Below are 18,064 nucleotides of genomic sequence, written 5' to 3' on the forward strand. Positions count from 1 at the left end.
TGTCAGTGGTCTAGCTGCAGCAGTGGGGTCTACAGTGCTAGCCTTCCTGCATGCTGACAACTTCTGCATCTACTGTTGCTCCCCAACTGTGGGTGCTGCTGAATGCCGACTGCAGGGTACCATACGAAAGGCTCAGCCCTGGGCTCTCCCATGGGATCCAGTTTACTGCCACCAAGACATGAATGAAGCACTATTGTTGATGTCGGTCTGTCCATCCCCAACCAGAACTCTACCTCAAGGACCAAAAGCTCAGTGTTTTTTGGGATTGGTCTTTGATGCTCAGTTGACATGGCTTTCTCATTTTCACCAACGTAAGGAAATGTGTGGGTCACACCTTAAAGGGAGTACAAATGATAGTGTGAGTATAAAATGTCAGTTTGTAATTTTTTTCGGAAAATTGTCATTTGGAGTTTTCTCTTTAATATGATGTGTGTTTCATTGAATTTTGGATGACTGTAAGTGTTTTTAATCTAGTTTGAAATAATTTACTGCACAAGTAATTTCTACATGTTCCATGAGCACTTGTTCAGTTACAACAAGATGTCTCGGCAACTGTAAACATCCTGCTGCATAGCTTGGATACATTGGTTGCAGTGATATCACTTCCTGTTTGTGTATTTGTGCTTCTTGCATGTTGAGTTGTTCCTCTCTTTAATGTGACTCTACCGGAGGGAATACTTAAAAAATTAGAAATAAGGGAAGTAGATGCTACAAAACTTTTTCTGTTGGCAGTTTACATCCAGAGAATGGGTAGAGTGAGCAATGCTGAACAAAGTTCACCACCAAGTGCTTCTCAGAAGCAGCTTGTGAATGGTAATGAAATGTACAGTGAAATCAATGCCAGTGATACCCATTTAATATTAGGTTTAAATGCAGTAAAAACAAAGTTTAATCAAAGTGCATGCTGTAATTTTTGTGGTGGAAAGAAGATAATTTTTGAAAATGTGTTAAACAGAAATGGTTCACTGCAAATGTCTTCAAAAGACTGATTTTGTCCATAGTTTGGAATTCTCTTGTTAGAGTTGTGAGAGTAAGAAAGGATTTTGGAAATTTGAAAAAGGTAAAAACAGTGATCTTTTTTGTGACAAGTCATATATTTCTGTGGGCTGAGATGCATCGGTAAAGGCTCTAGGTCTGTAAGACCTTCATTTCACATCTTGATTCCTAAGAAAGATCCTTAGCTCAGTGAATGTATTAGGTATGACTCTGTATGTTGGCAAAGTTTTTTATTATTGCCTTTGATAGTTCCTCAGAAAATGGGATACAAATAAGTTAAATTTAACATTATTAGGATAGGTCATTGATAGTATCTTCATTACTCTTCACTATCTCAGTGACACCAGCTGCGGTGCTGACCACTCTACACTTTCGTGCTTCTACAAAGCTCTGATCCCATGCATCGTGGGTGTGGGAGCCTGGTGTATGGCTCAGCACCATCTTCAGCATAGTGGATGAACCTAAAGCTCTGTGAACAACCTACTTGCAGAGGCTGGCATCCCTCCCCTACAAATCAGGTGCCAACAATTGCCAGTAAACTATGCAATACAAGTAACTTCAGAAATTTTCCTGGCATATTTCTTCTAATTTTTGGGTGTGCAGCCAGATCCCATTGATATTCTGCCACGATATTTCTACTTGTCTACTCAACTGAAGAGACAGCCAAAATATTGTGGCAGAATGTCTACAGTATCTGGCTGCACACCGGAAAAAAAAAATTAGAAGTAGGCAATACATATTCACTGCTTCCCTAAACATTCGAACTACTGTGTCGTTTTTCCTGCTAGGGAGATCTAGGTCCCACAACCAAGGTCTGGAGTCACGATTGCAATTCGCAGTTAGCACGCAGAGTCTCTGCGCTGAACCCCATCTTTCCTCACTGCTGCCTCTTGTCAGGGAGAAATCGAGTATGCCCCCACGGTGCGTATCCCATCCTCGGATCTACGTAAACCTCTCCTTTGGTCCAAAAGACTCAATAGAATTTCCAAGATGGCGGCAGTAGACAAGTGCAGTGACACAATGAGCTTTAAAAGTAATAAGTTAAATACTTCAGGATGTAAAAAATGTCAAAAAGTGTTATAAAAGGAATCAGGTGTGTGATGTGCAACTACTGGCTACACGAAAAGTGTGAGAAAATGTGTTTAAAATTCATCAGCGACGATTTTCAGTTGTCATGTTTCGAGTGTTTACATACGGAAAACGTAACGTTAGCAACACCAGTTAACACAAAAGAACGAGTTATTAAATCTCTGAAAACTGAAATAGTCAATCTAAAATCAGAAATAGCACTACTGAAACAAGTAAATAGTGAGCTGATGAGAGATGAAAAAAGTAATTGTGAAAAATGCGAAAATGAAAAACACCATCTCAAAAGCGGTAACAGATTTGTAAACAAACGTTACAGTGAAAACTCGCAAATAGACTACACCCAGTTTATGGAATCTTCTAGCTGCGCTATATGTGTAGAAGATGAAAGTGAAACCTCCTCCCAATGCAGAAACAGTGTGGTAAGCAAACTTAACGGTGAAAACTTGCGAAGTAGTGATATCCAGTATACTGAATCATTAAGTGCCATGGTTTTTGATGGTCATACTGAAACTGTAAAATCTTCTATCAAAAGCAGGAGAGGTGTTGTAAGCAATCTTAACAGTGAAAACTCGCGAAGTGACGATAATCATTTTTCTGAACCTTTAATATCCACTGCTTGTGAAGAAGTGCAAAGTGAAAACACATATTCAAGAAACAAATATCACTGGAACAACATCACATACAGAAAAAAAAAACAATTAGTTGTCACAGTACTGAAAAGGAAAATCAAGAAGATTTTCTCATTATAGGTGACTCACTACTAAAAAATGTTGATGTGCCAAAATCAAGACTCGACGTTTGACCTGGTATCAGGATTCATCAATTAAATAATCACTTAATCAATATTCGAAATTCAAATCCGAGATCTTCAGGTGAAGCCACAAGAATCTACAAAGGTGTTTACATTCATGTAGGAACAAATTCACTATACAGCACCACCGAGGAAGAGATTGTCAGTGAAACTAGAAACTTAATCCGATCAGCAAGAAACTTATACAGGTCTTCAGAAATTGTAGTCAGCGGAATAATCTACAGAAGGTCTGTGAGCGATACTTATATAGAGAGGATAAGTTGTAATATTCATGAGATCTGTAATAATCTAGGAGCAATATTTATCGATCCAAATAAGTTTTTAAGCAACAAATGTCTGGGGAAAGATGGTACTCACTTAAACAGGCTAGGCTCCAAGATCATCACTAAGATGATTACTGATATTTGCAACATTATAAATAATGAGGGAAACTAAAAAGCAGAAGAGGGAATGATCATGCACAAAATGTGCCTGAAGAAAGCAATATTTCTTTCCTTCTTTATAATGTAAAGGGGTTACGCAGTAAGATTGATGTTTTTGACCACTATCTTTCAGATATTACACCCCACGTACTAGTTGTCAGTGAACTCCAAAAATCTGCAGATAACATACACCTATTTAAAATCCAAAATTATTCATTAACTGATTTTTACTGTCACTCTAACCGTAAAGGTGGAGGAGTGGCTATCTACCTGAGAACAAATAACCTAGTAGAATCTTACGAAAATATCGCTTGGGTAAAAGAGTATTCCACTGATTTGCACTGTGAAATTGTAGCAATTAAGTTAAAATTCTTGTCTGTTGTATACTTTATCTTAGCATTGTCTAGATCACCAAATGGAAATTTTGAATTATTTCTTAATTCCCTTGATACAGTATTACGTAAATTAATGTCCAAGCAAGAGCATATAAATGTTATATTATTAGGGGATATTAATGTCAACACGTTAAAAGATTCCCAAGAAAGCAAACGTTTCAAAGACTGTATCTATTCTTATGGCGCAAAAGATCTGTTGGGAGACATACCCACAAGAATCACTCCAACTAGTATAAGCTCTATAGACCATGTTATTACTAATTGTGAAAATATTGCCTCAGCTGCTGTTGTAATTGGTCACATCTATGGCCATCTAGGCCAACTATTAGTGCTAAAGGGAGATCCTTGTGTAAAACCAAAGAAAATTTATGAATACAAAAGGAATCTCTCTGTTATTAACATTGCCAAACTGAGAGAGCACCTTGGTCATGAATCTTGGCATCTAGTATTTAAAGCCGAAGGAGTGAATAATAAATGGAATGCCTTTCTAGATACGTTATCTTATCATCTAAATAATACTATTCCCATAAGAAAGATAAATATTAATAAGAATAAGGCAAGACAGTCAAGGCCGGTGGAATTTGATAATTCTACAAAAGAACTGAAAGAAAAAATGGAAGAAATGTATATGATGCAAAGAGAGACCAAAAACAATGAGCACAGGGATAAATGCAAACAATACAAGTACCAGTTTCACAAGCAAGTCAAAAGATTGAAGGCTGAAAAGATTAACTCAAAAATACAATATTCAGATTGTATCTCCAAGACCTGCTGGCCTATAGTAAATGAAATAAGAGACAGTAAAAAAAAAACTAAAAGGTAATATTAACATACAGATTTCTAATAACAATATTGCCACCAATCCTCAAGAGATCAGAAACATTTTTAATGACTATTTCATAGATATCATAGAATCTTTCTTTTGTACCACAGATAAAGTACCTGTTGGAAGTCTTGCTGAGGACAATTCTGTAGCTAATCAACTCCATGAACTTGAAATCAAGGATATTTTGCAGCTCATCAGAGAATGTAAAAACAAAAAATCCCTTGGCTGGGATGAAATTTCTCCATTTTTACTTAAACAGTGCGAAAACAATCTAGCATATCCTTTGGTGCATCTAATAAATAGTGTCTTAAAAGGAGTGTTCCCTGACATACTAAAATTAGCCATTGTTAAACCTCTCTACAAAAAAGGTGATAAACAACTAGAAAATTACAGACCACTCGCCTTAACTTCAGTTTTTAGCAAGTTAATTGAAAAAATAATTCTGAAATATATGTTAGAGCATTATAATAAGCACAACATCCTAGGAGATTTTCAGCATGGTTTCAGAAGTGGTTGTAGCACCATGACTGCAACACTTCAATTTATGCTGAAAGCTCTTGACATAATTGATGAAAGCATGCAAGTAGCTGGAGTTTTCCTAGACCTAGCAAAGGCTTTTGGTAGGGTTGATTGTAAGGTACTTCTGTCAAAACTGGCCAGAGATGGCATAAGTGGAAAATTATTGCACCTCATCACATCATATTTAAAAAACAGAATACAGTGTACTTCAATCTGACACAATAGTGGAGAAACATTAAAAAGTTACACATCAAGGGTCAGGAGTATTAAATTTGGTGTGCCTCAGGGATCGATAATTGGTCCCTTCCTTTTTATATGTTACGTCACTGACTTCCCAAAGATAGTAAAAAATGATACAATGTATGCAGATGACACATCAGGCCTTTGTTGGGGAAATGATATTCTTAATCTCAGCATAGAGGTAAAAAATTTTATAGATATCGCAAAGGAAAAGTTTGAAAATGAAAATCTGAAAGTCAACTTACAAAAAACAATTATAATCCCCTTCAATGTTGGTTATTTGCAAACTTGTATTGATTCTCAAGATAGTAATATTGTAGGGAAAATCTGTAGTGAGTGTAAATTCCTAGGTATATGCATAGATAGCAAACTACTATGGACACAACAAAGTGACAATGTATATGCACGGCTATCATCTAGCCTGTATGTTTTAAGAAGAATGGCTCCATATGTCAATACCCAAACAATGAGGATGATTTACTTAGGTTTAATACATCCATTTCTGGCATATGGTCTTGCACTGTGGGGCGGGGCTTCCAAAACTCACGTAGAACGAGTATTTAAACTCCAGAAAAGAGCCTTGAGATATTAGGCAAAAAGCTGCTAGAACATCATGTAAGGAATTGTTTATAGAATTTAAAATTCTATCTATTTAATGTATATGTTTGAAACAATAGTATTAACTGTAGAAGATAAGAAATATACCTGTCGTAATGCAGAAATTCATGATCACAATACTAGACAAGTACAAAATTACCATAAGGTACACAGAAGACTGAAAAAAAAACTCCAAACAGTCCATATATTATTGGTGCAAAATACTTCAATGCACTGCCAAATGAACTGAAGGTGATATCTGGAGAGACATTCAAAAAACATCTAAATCGTGGATCATTGAAGAGTGCTTCTATAGCCTACTGTAGAAACTAAAATCTAAAATATTTTTATGTCAAATAATTTGGACTACATTCTTAAGTTCCTATTATAAAGTAAAATAAGATTGTATACTGTTGTATTGTACTACCAGTTGCTATGCATGTAATTACATGTTTCACACAAATAAATTACAAATAGACCCCATTGTGTTTCACCGCTTGTTCCTGGACGGCCTTAACACATTTCAGGCTCAGACGTGGTTTACACTGATGGCTCTATGGCCACTGGATGAACCAGTCGGCAATGACTTCTTGAGTAGCCTCCAGGATGTTGTCCAGTGCTACCCTAAACGCCCATTGGTTGTGCCTATCCAGGAACTCCTGTAGGACCTCCACCACACTGGATGTTCAGTGGTCTTTGTATGTATGGACTGTGGTCACTTTGGGATCACAGGGAACTAACATACTGACTGGTTGGCCAAGTTGGCTACCTGGATGCTGACTTTGGAGGTGGGTGTACCAAAGTTGGCTCTTTGGTTGACACTATGCCGACAGTTATTGGAGGCTTGGAATGTAAATTGGTGTGCCTTGATTTCTCCGAAGAAAGTGCAGCTGTAAAGGAGACCACAACCATGTGGAAGTCTTCCCTTTGGGCTTCACACTGGGAATCTACTGTGCTCTGTTGGCTTCGCATTGGCCACACTTGGCTGACTCATGGCCACATCCTCCAATGTGAAGATCCACCCCACTATCGTGGTGCCTGTCACATGGCAGCTCACATCCTACTGGACTGCCCTAATTTGGATGCCTTGTGGCGAAACCTTAAAACTTTCTGACATTCTACCTCTGGTGCTAGCGGACTTTGCCATAGCAGCTGATTTGGTTTTACATTTTCCTCTTGAAAGTGGTTTTTACTCCTGTCTGTGATGTAGCGCACATTAACCTTGTTGACTGCTTGTGGGATTGGAAGGGTGCACCCTCACCTGCTGCACACCAAGGGGCTAATGGCTGCCCTTGCTCGGTGGTCCAGTCTGGCTCCTGCCCTTCCCATCTTTTGAATTATTCTCATTCTTTTACATTGGTCATTGGTTGGCAGACTCATCATCATTATTCTCTTTTGTGAGATTTTATCTTGCCTGTATAGGTACTTTTCTTATATTGGAGGCTGTGGAAGCACTGGTCAGATTCAGATGGTATCTCTCCGGTCACATAACATGTCCTCCGGCCTCCAACTGCTTTCTGGACAGGGCAACTCTCTCACTGTCATCCTTTTACCCCGCTCACTACTTTTTTTGAAGCATCAGTCTGCTGACTGGTATGATATGGCCCACCATGAATTCCTCTCCTGTGCCAACCTTTTTATCTCATAGTAGCACTTGCAACTTATGCCCCCAGTTATTTGCTGGATTTATTCAAATCTCTGTCTTCCTCTACTTTTTTCACCCTCTACAGCTCCTTCTAGTACCATGGAAGTTCTTCGCTGGTTCTTAACAGATGCCCCGTCATCCTGTCCCTCCTTCTTGTCAGTGTTTTCCATATATTCCTTTCTTCTCTGATCCTTGGAGAACCTCCTCATTCCTTATTTTATCACTTCACCTAATTTTCAACATTCTTCTGTAAGACGTCTCAAATGCTGTGTATTACCTATCTTTCCCTACGACTTATCCATATTTTTCACAGAATTTTGAACCTTTTGCACCATTTATGTTGTCAAAGGCTTTGTCCAGGGTGACAAATCAAATGAAGTTGATTTGTCTTCAGTCTTGTTTCCATTATCAACCGCAACATCAGAAATGCCTGTCTGTGCCTTTACCATTCCTAAAGCCAAACTAATTGTCCTCCAATAGATCCTCCATTTTGCTCTATATTACTCTTGCCAGCAACTTGGATACATGAGATGTTAAGCTGATTGTGGATAATTCTTGCACTTGTCAGGTCTCGCAATCTTGGGAATTGTGCGGATTTTTTTTTTTTTTTTTTTTTTTTTTTTTTTTTCAAAAAAAGTCTGAAGATTACCACCAGTCTCGTACATTTTGCACACGAACATGAATAATCGTCTTGTTGCCAGTTCCCCCAATGATTTTAGAAATTCTGATGGAATGTTATCTATCCATTCTGTCTTATTTGATTTTAAGTCTTCTAAAGCTATTCTGATTCTAATACTGGATTCCCTCTCTTCCCTGTTGAGTCCTGTTTCTTCTTCTTGTCATGTCATCAGAAAAGTCCTACCCTCATAGAGGCCCTCAGTGTGCTCTTTCCACCTGTACGCTCTCTCCTCTACATTCAACAGTGGAGTTCCCATTGTACTCTTAATGTTAACAGCCCTTGCTTTTAATTTCACGAAAGGATGTTGTGGCTTTTCTGTATGCTGAGTCAGCCCTGACAATCTTTTTTTCCCCCAATCTCTTCACATTTTTCATTTAGCCATTTCACCGTAGCTCACCTGCACTTCCTGTGTGTTTCATTCCTAAGTGACTTGTATTTCTTGATTCCTGAATTTCCTGGAACATTTTTGTACTTCCTTCATTGTCAGTCAGTGGAAGTATTTCTTCTGTTACCCATGATTTCTTCTCAGTTATCTTCCTTGAACCTAAGTTTTTCTCTGCAAGTTCTGTGATGGCTCTTTATAGAGATGTCCATTACTTTTCAACTGAACTGCTTACTCAGCTGTTCATTATCACAATCAGAGAACTTTGGACATCTCTCTTCATTCCTGAGCACTTCTGTATCCCACTTTTTTGCACATTAATTCTTTCTGACTAGTCTCCTAAACTTCAGCCTGCTCTTCAGCATTATTAAATTGTGATCCGATTCTATATCTGTACCTGGGTATGCCTTACAATCCAATATCTAATTTCAGAATCTCTGCCTGACTATTATGTAATCTAACTGAAGTCTTCCTGAACCTCCCAGTCTTTTCCATGTATACATCCTCCTGTTGTGAATTGTGAACAGAGTATTTACTGATACTGTCTGAAATTTATTGTAGAACTCAATTTATTTTTCTTCTCTCTCATTCCTACCAACTCTCCTATAACCCTTTCTTCTGAGACAAACCTCAGTTTGAGAAAGAAACCAAAAAACATAATTCTAGCTTATTACATCAGCATAAACAGCTATTGGTTAAGAATTTTCAACAGTCAGCAGATATTTTAACTCTACCCAATATTAACTCAGTCAATGTGAAATGTCAGTTATCTTTATTGCATCAAAATATTCAAGGACTAAGAAATAAAATTAATGAATTAATTATCTGCATAGATGAATTAAGTCTTCAAACCCAGCTGACATAATCTGCCTCTCTGAACATCATGTGACCACTGGTATAGAACTTTTAAGTGTTACAGTGTTCAGGTTAGCATCTCACTTTTGTAGATCAGAAATGGAGAAAGGACGAGTTGCCATATTCATCAGGAACTGTCATAAAGCCGCGCAGGATTAGCCGAGCAGTCTGAGGCGCTGCATTCATGGACTGTGCGGCTGGTCCCGGCGGAGGTTCGAGTCCTCCCTCAGGCATGGGTTGTGTGTGTGTGTGTGTGTGTGTGTGTGTGTGTGTGTGTGTGTGTGTGTGTGTGTGTGTCCGTAGGATAATTTAGGTTAAGTAGTTGTAAGCTTAGGGACTGATGACCTTAGCAGTTAAGTCCCATAAGATTTCACACACATTTGAACATTTTAACTGTCATAAATTTAAGAACATAGACATTTATAAATTTTTCCTAGAACAGCATATGGAAGCATGTGCAACAGAAGAAGAATTCCATAAAAAATACTTCATAATATTAAGTGTGTATCGAGCACCTGCAGGTAACTTTAATCTGTCTGTAAACCACCTTGAAGCTATACTGGCCCATTTAACAACCAAAAACAAAGAAATAGTGGTTGCTGGTGATTTCAATGTAGATTTCCTTAAAGACTCTCCCAATAAGAACTTATTTGAGTTAGTAACACTATCATTCAACTTAATTCCCACTGTAAAGTTCCCCACTAGGGTAGCCAATTGCACACAAATAGCCATTGATAATATCTTTATAGAAAAGTCCAATGAACAAAATTATATTACAAAACCAATAGTCAATGGCCTCTCAGACCATGACATGCAGTTCCTTCTGTTAAATGTTAATACTGAATAGGATGTAAAATCTGTTAAATATGAGCTCAAGAGGGGAATCAATAAGCCAAAATTTGATTATTGTAGGACACTCCTCAGAGACATTCACTGGACTGATGTTTACAGTGCTCACGGCATGAATAAAAAATATAAAACTTTTTCTAATAAAGTGCTTACCTTATTCAAACAGTGTTTCCCCCCAAACTTACCAAGGTTAGAGCAAAGTCTACAAAGAAGCCATGGATTACTCAAGGAATAGGGGTATCTTGTAAAACAAAAAGAAAACTATCTGTCAATCTGAAACAGTTCCTATGTTGATGCTATAGCACATTACAAGAAATGCTGCAAAATATGAAAGACTGTAATACGGACATCAAAGCAAATATATTAAAAGGAAAAGATAGTCATATCAGATAACAAAATAATGACTATGTGGGATATAGTGGAGGAGGAGACTGGTAGAACAAGACATGAAGAGGGACAAAAAGCATTAAGAGTAAATGATACATTGGTGACAGACGTGTATAGTTTTGCAGAACTTTTTAACAAACATTTTATAACTGTTACTGACAAGATGGGGTTGTCAGGTTCTGTAGATGCTGCTATGGAATACCTCAGACCAGACATTTCAAGTAACTTCCATAATATGAATTTGACCCTCACTACCCCAGCAGAAATAATATCCGTCATAAAATCTTTAAAATCAAAAACATCTAGTGGGTATGATGAAATATCAACAAAGTTAATTAAAGAATGTGATTCTGAGTTAAGTAACATATTAAGCTATCTGTGTAACCAGTCATTTATCAGTGGAATATTTCCTGAGTGGTTGAAATTTGCTGAAGTTAAGCCACTGTTTAAGAAGGGAGATAAAGAAATAGCATCAAATTTCCGTCCAATTTCACTTTTGCCAGCATTCTCAAAAATTTTAGAAAAAGTAATATACAATTGGCTTTATAACCATCTTATCTCAAATAACATACTGTCAAAGTCACAGTTCGGATTTCTAAAGGGTTCTGATACTGAGAAGGCTATCTACACTTAGAGTGAAAATGTGCTTAATTCATTAGATAAAAAATTGCAGCCAATTGGTATATTTTCTGATCTGTCAAAGACATTTGACTGTGTGAATTACAATATCCTTGTAAGTATATTAGAATATTATAGTGTAACAGGAAATGCTGCAAAGTGGTTCAAATCTGATATCTCTGGCAGGAAACAAAGGGTGTTATTAGGCGCCCCATGCTCTTGGCTGAGATTCTGGATCATTCCATGATACTGAGTGTTTAACCCTCTCCATAAGGCAAGCTGCACGGAGTTATTCTCCGGGACATTATCTGATAAAAGAACTATTATCAACCAAAATTTGTATTGTCGATTCGCCTGAGAAGAACATCTGTAAAATATTAGAATTAACAGTAGAAAATGATCAATAATAACTGTCTCTATTCAAAAAAGCTGTACTTAGTCAACTCCATCCTGCAACAGTCATATTTCGGTGTTGTCTAGCCATTGCAGTTGTTTCTTTTTCACAGTGTCGGTGAGGCCTGGTTTTTTTGTAGGCCAACGACCCAATAGATTGTATTCAACCAGTCTCCTCCAGACTGCCCTTTTCTAAACTTTTATAGCCTTGTCTTTCATCATAGTAGTCAAATGACCAACACTCATTCTCAGGTTTTAGAGACATATGTGTCTGATTTTTCAATCAGTACAAGGAGTGTGGTCCTTTCCTGCCACATCATCCTACAGTATCTGCTTAGAGAGGTTTATCATTGTCAATTTTAATTTTCATTTGGTTGATGACAGACTTTGAAATCTTGCAATAGTTGCTATATCTCTCTGGGAATGTGTGTAATGGAGTAACAGTGTTTCTATTTCTCCACATTTTCTTGGAGAAGTGTCTGAAGCCTTGCCCATGCCAAAAGAAGAAAATTTGAAGTTATTATGTCAAACCATGAACAAAAATTTAAATCCATAGATAAAACTTAGTCAAAGTGTTGTAATAAGAAGTATCATTTACTTTCTGATTATTTTATATACAAAAACTAGTGAAAAACAAGTAGGCAATACTAAATATGACAATATAGCAACCTGTACTTTTTATGAGAAGAAAGGTTTCATAATTGATGAATGACACACAACTCCAGTGGTGCTGCCTTAAAGAATATATATAAAATAATAATACCACCAGTAGCAGTATCAAAATAAAACAACTCCTTGAAAACCATTTTGTTTGTTCAAACAGTTGTTGTAAATTTTAAATTACATAAATGTGAGCACTGTCCCTAATAATTTGGCCACATACTGTATAGAATCAAATTTCTCTATTGGAATTAGTTCTTTACCTCCAAAGTTTAATGAAAAATTCACTACATTAGTTCAATTTTGTACACAGCATTCTTCTGAGAAAAGTTGCAGGGTAGCCACCATGAGCGCAGTGGTGCAGTCTGACGGAAACTGGTGTGTGGGCAGAGACCAGCTAAGCAGAATTCCTGACTGTGTCATGTCAAGGTCCACAAGTGTGCATACCTGGCTGTTAGGCTGGATCACCAGTCCCAAGAACTGTGGGTACAGTTTAAAGTTGGGCCTCCACAAACGCACAGGAAGGGACTGCAGGTATCCAAGAATCTAACAGAAATATCTGTGGCATGTCAAGAAAATCTACTTGTGTGGCCAGCTAATGTGGAAATAGGCTGTAATGTATACCGTAGTTCTTGCATCTCCCTAGGCTTTCTGTAACACTGGGGGTATTCCCCTTTAATGTAATTGCTATTTGTCCACTTGTTCGAGTTTCGACTCTCCTTCAAAAGTGCATTAGCTTTTGCTTTCTGCAGTAGCATTATCAACAAATAACTTTCCATCCTCAGTCCTGTACAAGACCTCATGACATTTTCTGGCAGTTGTAAAGACTGCGGACATTTGTCATTTTTGTCAGATAAGTGGAGTGCTATGATCGGTAAGTGATGCGTAGACTCTTAGAGGCTGCCCATCTAACAAAACCCCTACAGTCAGTGAGTGTTAAAAAAAGTTCAAGGAAAGTAAAAGCACCTCTCTGTAGCTATCTGACTCCAGGACCAATGTTTGGGCACATGTTTTGAGTAAGGTTGTCACCTCGCATTGCCCTCTACTTGTGCAAATTTCATTTTCGACAATGGCATGTTTACCATTTTAGTGATGCGTTATGCCATTAAAAGCATATTCCAATAATGCTTTAAAATGTAAATGAGGAGTATAGGAGCATCGCTAGAGCTGGGAACTCTTGCAAACAGTTGATGTTCCAAAGTAACTGCCAGCCATCAACATTGTCAACGTGCCCTTGTGCCGCTTGATGTAACCTACCCTTTCCTTTTGAAATCTTGGCATTCATTATGGAAACTTGCCATTGGTTTTGAAGTTGAGAGGGAGGATAAGCAAGGTACATTCAAATGTTCCAATGGTTTTGTTGTCCTCACTTCCTTGTTATACAAAAGGACTGGATTCACTAATCCCTCTTCATTGCGTGCACAAGTCATACTGAAACTGGACATACCCATCTACTGACGATCACTTTTCTTCCCCTGATAGTATCACACAGGTAGTGTCATTTTATTGGGATATTTGATTATCTTCACAGCTCTGGCACCGATATGGATCACGCTTCCTGTTGCCTGGCTAGATAACTGGGTATGATGAAGACAATCTCTTGACTCTTAATGAGATGACAATGCCTCGTGAATCATGGATCTCGCAGTTGACAGCCAATTCATGGTCATCCCAGCAATGTCAGCCCAGTGTCACCTCCAACACTACCACTGTTGCAACATCGGCTAGGAATTGTATTCCAAAGTACCTGATCTGGGATAATGTTACAAAGGTGGAAATATTATGAATTCTGCAGGTCGCCACAAATAAAGCTGCCCTCCCCCCCTTTTTTTACTACAAGCAAACAGGCTGCTTTGTTTCTGGCCATGTTCCCCAATCATATTGTAGCCTAAATAAACAGCTTGGGTGGACCAGGACGACATAGGGTATCGTTTATGAGTTGGCTCTGCAGTTTAGGAAAAATATTCTCTCAGATCTTAAGGGAATGTTCCATTCGTAATCTCATTTGACGAGAGCCTTAACAAGCTAGCTGTGTTGCAGCAGATGGATATTGCTCTGATATTGGTACAAAGTAAACAAGTAAGTTGAAATGCACTACTTTTCATCTGCATTTGTAGGTCACACCACTGCTGTCGATATGTTGGACAGTGTTAAAAAGAAGCTTCGGACTTCAATCTTGCACCAATCTGCCTCAAGTATCAGTGGATAGGTTAAATGTCAACTGGGCGTTCTTGAAGGACTTGTCTTGATCTGAAAAGAATTCATGGGACAGTGCATAACTTTTATTGATATGGGATCTAGTAGTTTGCTTACAGTTCGCCTGAGTTTCAGAAACTCTGCCTTAAGACTAACTGTGGTGTTGTACATTTTCTGAGATCGATGTATAGTGTGTTGAAGAATGTCACTGCAAGAAGAGCTAATTGTAAAAGTCTTTAAAGTTTAAGCCCAGAAAACCACTCTTCCCTAAAAAAGTTTAGATTTGTATATTGGCTTGGAAATGAAGATGTAGCTGATCGGAAAGTAGACATCATCCCCTTTCTGAAGACTTGCACAGACAAAGTAAAAAAGCACAAGATTAAAATAGATACTTATGGCTGGTGAACAATATTGAAGTAACTTGAAGATCCTACGCTGCCAGCTAAAAAACCCTTCTTCGGCTTTGATTCGGGCAGGTAATGACCTTTTTTAGGGAATTCCAAAGTGTGATCCCCATGGCACTTTTCCCATTCAATGCTTGTATTCTGTTAATGCTGATATGTCAATAGTAGTTAAGCCTGATGTATTATCAGCAAAATCTATATTTGATGTAAAACTTGATGACAAAGTTAGTCTTATTCCTACCAAAGAAATTAACTTAGGTAATGTGCTGTCTGAGCTGAAAAAGATAAAACTGCTTGCCGAATATATTTAACTTTCCAGACTGAGCGCAGGGCTTTGTGATCAAAATGTGCTCAAACCACATGCTAGTCACCTTTGAAGTACAGCATTTATAGATACATAAGCTCTTGTGATCCAGCCGTGATAAACAATAGGCCAAGGACTAGCAAGAGCAGAATCTCATATGCCTTGCAGAAACTCTTTTCTCAGAATTGGATGAGTGCTAAAGGCCGTGATAAAGTTAAAAAAGAATTCACACAACTTCTGGGTCACCAAGAATTTTTGGATCTCTGTGCAAGCCCCAAGAGAAGTGAGAAGAGTATCAGTCACTTTCGGTGAGGCTTATTGGGTGGTGATACCACTTGTCAGCATTTGCATATCTTTCTTCAAAAGTTTTTCATTCTGAGCCATGGTCAAACTGCCATAGAGAAAGGCTTTTCCATTAATAAAGAGTGCATGATAGTCAACCAAGCCATTGGTGGCCATAGTCAAGTATATAATGGCCTGAAATCTCAGTCGGTGTCTTAAAGAGTGATGTTAACAAGAGAATGATTCTGGACTATCACAATGCTGGAAATTGGTATGATGAGACTTCAAAGAACAATCAATGTGAAGAAGATGAAGAAACAAGAGAGCTAGACAGAAAATGTCTGTTGTCAAGCAAGTTAATGAACTGAAGGCCAAAAAGTTGTGGATAATGTGCGAGAGAGCTCCGGAACTGAGTAAATGACGAAAAGATCACTTCTATCACAAAAGAGTTTTGGCCGGTTTTCATTTATTTTAATTGTTTGTTTGACAAAACACTGAGTATGATTTGGTAGGGAAAATGTCACTATATATACCCCATTGGTGGTGTTCTTATTTTCGAAACTTTAATGTTATACAACATATTGCTGCTATGTTTGTTGCCAATCTGATGCATCTGGAAAGTTCATACATCCTGTATGGCAGGGGGAGCAAAAATTTGCTGTTAATTCAGAGCTCGAGTTAACTCATTATTAAACACAGAAATTCTTCAACTAAAAATCATTTATTTACACAACATATCTGTTTACTCACTATTTAGATCATAAATCCTGTAAAGGAGACAATAACTGTCTTTGCACTCTAATTCTGAGTTAACACATGTTCAGAAATATAGAAGTTCTTAAATTTTTGTCATCTTATCTGTTTACTTACCCTTCAGATCTCAAAATTTGTTAGGCTAAAATGCTAAAACTCTGTTGGGAAATAGGGGAATCTTCAGGGAATTTCACTTTGGGAAACTCAACTACAAAATGATTTTTGTTCTGAGTGTGATACAAACACTCTACCACCAAAAAGTCTCCTTTTATGACACTGGTAGCGCAGCACCCTCAGACTGCCTCGCAAGCATCAGAGTAGCATGGTGCCAGCATCAGACACCAACCATATTCTCACTGGTGTCATCAGGAAACAAATGTTTTGTGGAATGTATTGGGAGACCACAGCAACAGATCTCCTCCCCCCCCCCCCCCCTTTCCCCCTTCCCTCAAATTACACTTGAAGAAATTGTTTTCTGTTACAGTTCGGTATCTGGTCTTCTGTAAACACTTGGCAGCTGGTATTGTTTGGAAGGCACCCCTAACTACAGGTGATTTCTCTTTCTGCAGTGGTATTTGAAACTGGTTGGTCTACTTTTCATGGATTGTTTTAACTGCTGTTGGGTTCTCTTTGTTTATGAAGACATCTTGTAGTGTGATATTTATGTAATCCAATTTCTTATACATTGTTTGCAAGAGTATAAAGATGCTCCCATGTTTCTTCATTGTGGGCTATAACAGACACAATTATCGATTTTTATGTCCACACACTGTCCAAATGTAGTATATTTGTCACATTTAAACTAGACAAGGTTAGGCATGGTTTCCAATCTGTATCAGAAACTTGTGCCCTGAACTTGTTAATTGTAGACCATGTCTTGTTAAAAATGTGTCCTTCATTTAGAGGGATTTATATGATTTAGTTCCAACTGTATGGGTTGTTTGGGAAAAGTCCATCACTTCTTCTGTAGTTGTTTATCAGCAAAATTCTGACCTGTAACTCTTGTACTTCTGCAAGATTACCTGTGTGCAACCAAAGACAGGTTTCTATATACATGGGATGTTGATTGGTAAATAATTAACAAAACCTGGAGTAACTTTACAAGCACTATCCTTCAAGCACCTTTCAGTCTGAGCGATATTCCTGTCTATGAGCTTCATGCACTTTCTGCAAAGCTGACCACTGCTTTAAAAAATTTAATGTGATGCTGGAAATTCCATTTCTTATCAAGAATGACATCCATATTGTGTGTGTGTGTGTGTGTGTGTGTGTGTGTGTGTGTGTGTGTGTGTGTGTGTGTGTGTGTCATTTCTTCAAATTCAGAAATTATGTAATTAATTGAATAGTATAAGTAATTTAAATAATTTACTTACAGTCATTAATAATCTTCCTGAACAGATGACATAATCCGTACCAGCAGATTGTGCCATCCTAAACCGCATGGCAGCAGAAAATGTACACAAGATGAGAGAGGCCGCAGTAGGAGCCGCAGCCGCAGTCATAGTCACAGTCGCAACACATATAGAGGCCAGCAGTGGCGTCTAGAACGAGGTCGACAGCAGCATTTAACTGATAATCTGCCCGCACGATCAAGAAGCAGGAGCCAGGCCTCATACAGAAGTAACAGTCCAGTTCCATCGCTGCTTTCTGCACCATTTGTTCCACCCCGGGGCAGAAGTCTGCTGCGTCAAAATTATTCATTTTGCAGTCAGGTTAGTTAAAATAATTTTCATTCTGCAATACATCTGTATGGTGCATGTCT

General features: G+C 38.0%; 1 protein-coding gene across 2 annotated transcripts in view; it reads left to right on the top strand.

The window, feature by feature from the left end:
* Positions 1 to 347: 347 nt before the first annotated feature.
* The window catches only part of LOC124777778, a 73,188-nt gene continuing 55,471 nt past the window's right edge, over positions 348 to 18,064 (top strand). For both annotated transcript variants that reach the window (XM_047253286.1, XM_047253287.1), the window contains exons 1-2: positions 348 to 358; positions 17,723 to 18,014. In XM_047253286.1, coding sequence (XP_047109242.1) covers positions 351 to 358; positions 17,723 to 18,014 — 300 coding nt within the window. In that variant the 5' untranslated portion in view covers positions 348 to 350. The remainder of the gene's footprint in view (positions 359 to 17,722; positions 18,015 to 18,064) is intronic.

This window comes from Schistocerca piceifrons, chromosome 2 (assembly GCF_021461385.2).
Source record: "Schistocerca piceifrons isolate TAMUIC-IGC-003096 chromosome 2, iqSchPice1.1, whole genome shotgun sequence".
Taxonomy (NCBI): Eukaryota; Metazoa; Arthropoda; class Insecta; order Orthoptera; family Acrididae; genus Schistocerca; species Schistocerca piceifrons.